Source organism: Hyaena hyaena, unplaced genomic scaffold (genome assembly GCF_003009895.1).
Source record: "Hyaena hyaena isolate Hyena2069 unplaced genomic scaffold, ASM300989v1 scaffold_306, whole genome shotgun sequence".
NCBI classification, from domain to species: Eukaryota; Metazoa; Chordata; class Mammalia; order Carnivora; family Hyaenidae; genus Hyaena; species Hyaena hyaena.
This window is the reverse complement of record NW_024080935.1, coordinates 712,605-718,604: the sequence shown is the minus strand read 5'-3', so window position 1 is coordinate 718,604 and position 6,000 is coordinate 712,605. Positions and strand designations below refer to the sequence as shown.

General features: G+C 51.4%; 1 protein-coding gene across 1 annotated transcript; it reads left to right on the top strand.

Moving 5' to 3' along the window:
• On the top strand, positions 1 to 1,650 carry NUPR1 (nuclear protein 1, transcriptional regulator). Its single transcript, XM_039247705.1, has 3 exons — positions 1 to 238; positions 634 to 783; positions 1,339 to 1,650. Exons 1-2 carry the CDS (start codon positions 124 to 126, stop codon positions 768 to 770), a joined length of 252 nt encoding a protein of 83 aa, XP_039103636.1. The 5' UTR covers positions 1 to 123; the 3' UTR covers positions 771 to 783; positions 1,339 to 1,650.
• The last annotated feature ends 4,350 nt before the right edge of the window (positions 1,651 to 6,000 follow it).

Here is a 6,000-nt window from a genome sequence, read left to right as displayed (position 1 = left end):
AGACAGGGCCTGAGGAGGACACGTGGCCTTATAAGTTGGGGCCAGTGAACAGGGGGGTGTCCGGAAACCAGACACAAACAAAGCTTTGGGAGACGACAGAGAGACAGCAAGGGAAAGTCAAGTATGACGGCCACCTTCCCGCAAGCAGCCAGCCCTGCGCAGCAGCCCCTGGGCCCGGAGGATGAAGACTTCAGCCTGGATGAGTACGACCTCTATGGCCTGGCTCCTTCTTACCTGGGTAAGGTCTGGCCCTGTCACCTTCCTGGTCCCTTGCCTTCTACCTCCAGCCTGCAACTAGGATTCCTCCTGGGGCTTCTCCCCACACCCCCACCCTTCTCCAACCTGTTCCCTTGACCCCTCGAGTCACCCCTTCCAACCCCCCTTCCCCTGAGTGCTGTCCTGCTCAGCTCTGGGACCTCACATGCCCCTAGAATATTGGGGCAACAGCAGATCACGGGGTCCCCTCATTCCACAGATGGGGAGACGGGGGCTACAACTGCCCCAAAGCTATGTGGTGACCACTCTTCGGTCTGCCACCCATGCTCTTTCCAACCCCTACTCCCGACACCCTGCCTCTCCTTGGATGTATCAGGCCTCCAACCACCTCATCACAGCCTCTTTCCTGGTTCCCAGGAGCGGGAGGCCGGAAAGGTCGCAGCAAGAGAGAGGCTGCTGCCAACACCAACCGCCCCAGCCCCGGCGGCCACGAGAGGAAGCTGGTGACCAAGCTTCAGAACACGGAGCGGAAAAAACGAGGGGCACGGTCTTGAGGCAGAGCTGGAGGTAAAGAGTCAGGGGACCTAGAAGGCTCTCTGCCTCAGAAGGACAGGCCCGAATGTGTGTGGTCAGGTGGAGAGAAGGGTTCCGAGAACCGTTGTCGTGGGGCGCCTGGGTGGCTCAGTCAGTTGGGCGTCCGACTTCAGCTCAGGTCATGATCTCGCAGTTCTCGAGTTTGAGCCCCACATCGGGCTCTGTGCTGACAGCTCGGAGCCTGGAGCCTGCTTCGATTCTGTGTCTCCCTCTCTCTGCCCCTCCCCTGCTCACACTCTGTCTCTCTCCCTCCCTCAAAAATAAATAAACATTAAAAAAAAATTTTTTAAAGAACCATTGTCTCAACATAGAACAAAATGAGACACACATCAGACTCTGAGTTTCCTAGTGACCAGAGCAAAAAGGGAAACACAGAACCTTGCCAATTGGAGGGAAGTTTGGTTTACGAAGAGGGTAGCAGAGGCCCAGAGAGGGTAGGGTCCTTCTCTGGAGACCAAGAGCAAGTGACCAGCAGAGGAAGAGATAGAACCCCAGAATTAGAACTGTCTCTCTCTTTCCTTGCCCCAGATGAGGCCAGAGCACGGACACCACACAGCGATGGAGACAGGACTTCGGAGAATCGGCACCTGGGGGAGGGATGCAGGACTGCTTGCCCTCCCACTCCACCCCAGGACTTACCCCACCTGACTGAGGCTCTGAGGGGCCACACAGGAAGCACCCCCAGCCCCAGGAAAAGGACAAGCTAGGGGTGGGGAGCAAGAGGCAGGGAATGGAGACGCAGAGTCAAGAAAGGTAACCCCCCACCCCCCAAAGGAAAGACCTCCAAAGAAACTGGAACCTCCTAAGGGCGGAAAGGACAATAAACAAAATTCAGCAGTTGCCGCTTGTGTGTGGAATTTTGTCCCCTCTCTCTGCGTGGTTTTATTTGTGTCTTGTCTCTGCCTGCATGTGTCTGCTTCTGCATGAACCAACGAGCGCGGTTTTTGTTAATGTTTGTCCTTGGTTATGTGTCTGGGAGAGGGCGTCCCGATTTGGTAGGGACCAGTAGAGGCCAGCCAGCCTGGTTGCTTTCATTTTATTTTGGTCCCCAGAGGCTTTGGCAAATGCGCCTCTGTGGTCTCTTAGGAAAGGCATGGAAATTTCCTGTTTCCTTGTCATCCTGCCTGTAAAAGAAGTCCCCTCCGCAGCTCCTCTCCCCTTTCAGAATAAACCATCTTACATGTCTTTTTAATATAAAGCCCCCTTTTTAAAATGTATTTAAACGTTATTTTAACATTATTTATTGGTGCCGTCTGCAAAATGGAGAACGCTGAGATTTAGAGCATTAAGAGACTCAGCCCAGATTACTGGCTCAAGTTCAAGGATTCTCGCTGTCCTATAAGGTGAGTCCCTCTACCAAGGGGGCTGCCAGCAGAGGGTTCTGGGAGGTCAGCTGAGGGAGGAAGATTCTTACCTATTATAGACCCTGAGCCTTGGGACCAGAGTTTAGGAAGAACATAGGGCAAGTGAGATGATCTATTGATCAAGGTACAGGTTTGGGCTGCTGTAATGAAGACTCAAAACGGGATAGAAGGCTCTCTGTCACATAGCAGCTCCGACGGTCAGTACTCTCGGGCTTAAAGGATAACTTGACTGTCAGGGATTCCAGCTACTTTGAGTTTGTTGTTCTGCCATGTTCAAAACATGGCTTCCACCATGGGGTCCAAACTCACTGCTTCGATATCTGCCATCACACTTGCATCTCAGCCCATGGAAAGGGATGGGGGAAGGGACCAGGGAAAGCCACACCTTCATTTTGAAGACCATGATCTAAAAGTAGACTACGTTACATCTGGTCCGAATTTAAACGCACGGCCACACCTAACTACAAGAGAGGTTGGGAAATGTAATATTTAGGTGCTTAACCACGTGTTAGCTCAAACTTGGGGAGGGCAGGAGAGCGGATACTGGAAAAAACTAGCAAGAAACATTTTCCACTGGCGGACTCAACCCAAGGCGGGGAGAAAAGCCCTAAGTCTGGCCCTGGGCAAAACATTTTTCCTATTCTCCTGCCCTTCCCTATAAGCTCTAGGCTGCAAAACTTGGAGCCAATTGTTAAGGACAAAGGAATGAGGCATCTGTTGGGTACACAGCCCTCGAAGACCAGCTTGAACCTCTGGGGACTCTCTGTCCATCTCTGGGGAATCTCTGTCCTTTGGCCTCCCCTGAGTCCGACCCATCAACAGTCACAGAATTTTCTGGCTGGGAAGAGGAGTAAAGGTCATTGAGTCCAAACCCACCCCACTCCAGAGTGGGATCACCTCTGCTTGCTTGAATACCAGTAGTTTACACTAACCCAACAGGCATATTAATATTTGATCCTATGTTACAGACCAGAAAACTGACGTTAAGAGAAGTTAAGTAATTTGCCCAAAGTCACACAGCCACAGTTTGGAGGACCTGGGATTTTGAACTTAGGTCCATCTAATTTTTGAAGCCTGGGATTTTCCCCTTTTTACTATACGCCTGAGAATACACTGCACTGACAATGTGGAATCCTAGATGTTAGTTCATTTCTGGTTAATTACTACTCCTTCTCTGCCTATTTCTTTTCCTGTCAAAAGGTCTACTTGAATAGAGAAAACAAAGGCTGCGAAGTGCTGTGTCTGTGGCTGAACCGTGGCCACTCCCTGTGTTCTGGGCCCTTTGACACTTTGCCAGGAGGCCCTATATGCCACCCTCACTCCTGGCCTGTGATTGGCCTTCCCTGGCCTCGCCCTACCTTGGCACAAACTCTGCCTGGGAGACCTTTATGTGGCTGTTCCAGGAACCAGACAATTCTTGGAATTACTGAATGTTTGGATCTGAAAGGATCCTGGATGTTAGAGCCCCACTCTGCCCTTCGCAGAAGGGGAAATCAAGGTCTGGTGGGGCGGGGGCAGGAAGCAGCTACAACACCAAGACAGGGACCCAGTCAGGACAAGAACCTGTGCTTGACTCTACGCACCCAGAACATCCCTCTTCTGTTCCACCCACTTTTTACTCTCCTTTTTTTTTTTTTTTTGGTCCCCTAATTGCACGTAATGTCTGTCTCCTTAGTTTCTAGGGGTCCTCCTGAGAACAGAGGGATGACTGGCCTCTATTTCCCCTCGGGAGCTTATGGAAGTTTCCCCACCAGGTTCCCACCATTCTAAGGATTCCCAGCTTCTTGCCGAGAATCCGGAAACTCACCAAGGGGTTTGCTTCACAAACACCTAGTCCTCTTCTGCCCACGCAGCGCTCAGGGCTGTGCAGTTTTTTCAAATTTCAAAAGCACCCAGAGCTGATTTTAACTGGCACTCCTTAAAGGTAACACCAGTGATAGCAATAGTCATGGCCACCATTGTTGATGGTCAGCCTCAGGGCTTTCCCCGCCTCATCTTTCACACAGCTTCCATTGTTTACCTAGAACTTTTTAAATTGCCTCCCCACCTTTTCCACCCAAATGCACTTTAAAAGGAGACTACATAACCACCCAAAACAGAAAAGCCACAATCATTTGTCATAACTCGAAGACTATAGAAAGGAACATCTAATATAACTTTTTTAAGTCCACCTGGGCACACCTCGGATGACCTTGTGTGCTAACGGTCACGGGCGTTCACACTCGGAGAAACTCCGGCTGTTTATGAGCCCGACCAGGTGCTCTGCATCCATGGGAGAAAGCCTCCTTGGAACCACCTGGTGACAGGTGCGTTAAAGACCCGGATGTCCGGCTCCTCCTCGCAGAGATTCTGATTTCAGAGGTGGAGGCTGGGCTTTGGGAGCCGGGAGAGTGATTCTAATGTCAAGTGTGAAGGCATCAGATCCACGGGGCTTTTGTCTCAGGCTGCATTTACCAAATATGGTCACCGCAGCAAGCGCTCCCAAGCCACGTGCCCTCCTTGGCACCCTCCTATCAAGCAGACACGGACTGTGCTCCTTTTGAACGCGGCAGGGGGAACTTTGCAAGTGCCTTGACTAGTAGAGTCAGGCGGAAGTGGCGGTGCCGTAAAACACCATGACATCGTGCACTTCCGCCTTGCCTCTGGGGTTCTTGGAGCCCAGTCACCCTACTGCGAGGAAGTCCAAAATAAGACACATGGAGAGAGGAGGCGGAAAGGCCACGTGCTGATGTCATTCTGGTCCTCAGCCCCGGCGAAGTCCCGGCCGAAAGACATCCTCCAGCTCCAGACGTGTGAGCGAAGGGAACCTGCGAATGGCTTCCAGCCCCAGCCGTCAAGCCACCTCCAGCATCTGAGTCTTAACCAGAAAGGCCACGTCCAATTCCCCATCCACAGACTTAGCGCAAGATAAAACAGCCATTTCACAGCATTACATTTGGGGATGGTTTGTTACACAGCAATAGTGTCTGGAACAGCCTTGGGGTCACTGAGACCTAAGTCCAGATCCTGTCTGCAAACTTGTCCGTGACCTGGGATAAGTTATTGTTTACCCGCATCTTTTTTTTAATGTTTTTTTTAATTTCTTTTTAAAAAAATTTTTTTTTTTTATTTCTAGGAGAGAGAGAGAGAGAGACAGCGTGAGCAGGGGAGGGTCAGAGAGAGAGGGAGTCACAGACTGAAGCAGGCTCCAGGCTCTGAGCTGGCAGTCAGCACAGAGCCCGACGCGGGGCTCGAACCCATGAACCGCGAGATCATGACCCAAGCGAAAGTCGGACGCTTAACCGACTGAGCCACCCAGGCGCCCCTAAGTTTATTTTGAGAGAGATTGTGCAAGTGGGGGAGGGGCAGAAAGAGAGGGGAACAGAGGATCTGATTCCTAGGCTGCTCCCTGCTGACATCAAGAGAACCCTGCGTGGGGCTCGAACACACAAACTGTGAGATCATGACCTGAGCCAAAGTGAGGTGTTCAACCGACTGAGCCACCCAGGCACCCCAGTTTACCCTGCATCTTTTTTTTTTTTTAATGTTTTTATTTATTTTTGAGAGACAGAAACAGAGCATGAGCTGAGAGGGGCAAAGAGAGTGGGAGACACAGGATCCAAAGCAGACTCCAGGCTCTGAGCGGTCAGCCCAGGACCCGATGCGGGGCTCGAACCCGCAAACCATGATATCATGACCTGAGCCAAAGTCGGACACTCAACTGACTGAGCCACCCAGGCGCCCCTACCCTGCATCTTAATTTCCACATCTGTAAACAGGAGATGAAGTGTACACCCACCGTTCCGGGAGGAATAGTTTTGAGAAGGAAATTGAGTTTTTCAAGCAC

Excerpts from the sequence above, each read along its gene's own strand:
- NUPR1 (XM_039247705.1), top strand. The coding sequence starts at position 124 with ATGACGGCCACCTTCCCGCAAGCAGCCAGCCCTGCGCAGCAGCCCCTG. Across the intron at positions 239-633 it reads CCTGGCTCCTTCTTACCTGG|GAGCGGGAGGCCGGAAAGGT; the intron begins GTAAGGTCTGGC and ends CCTGGTTCCCAG.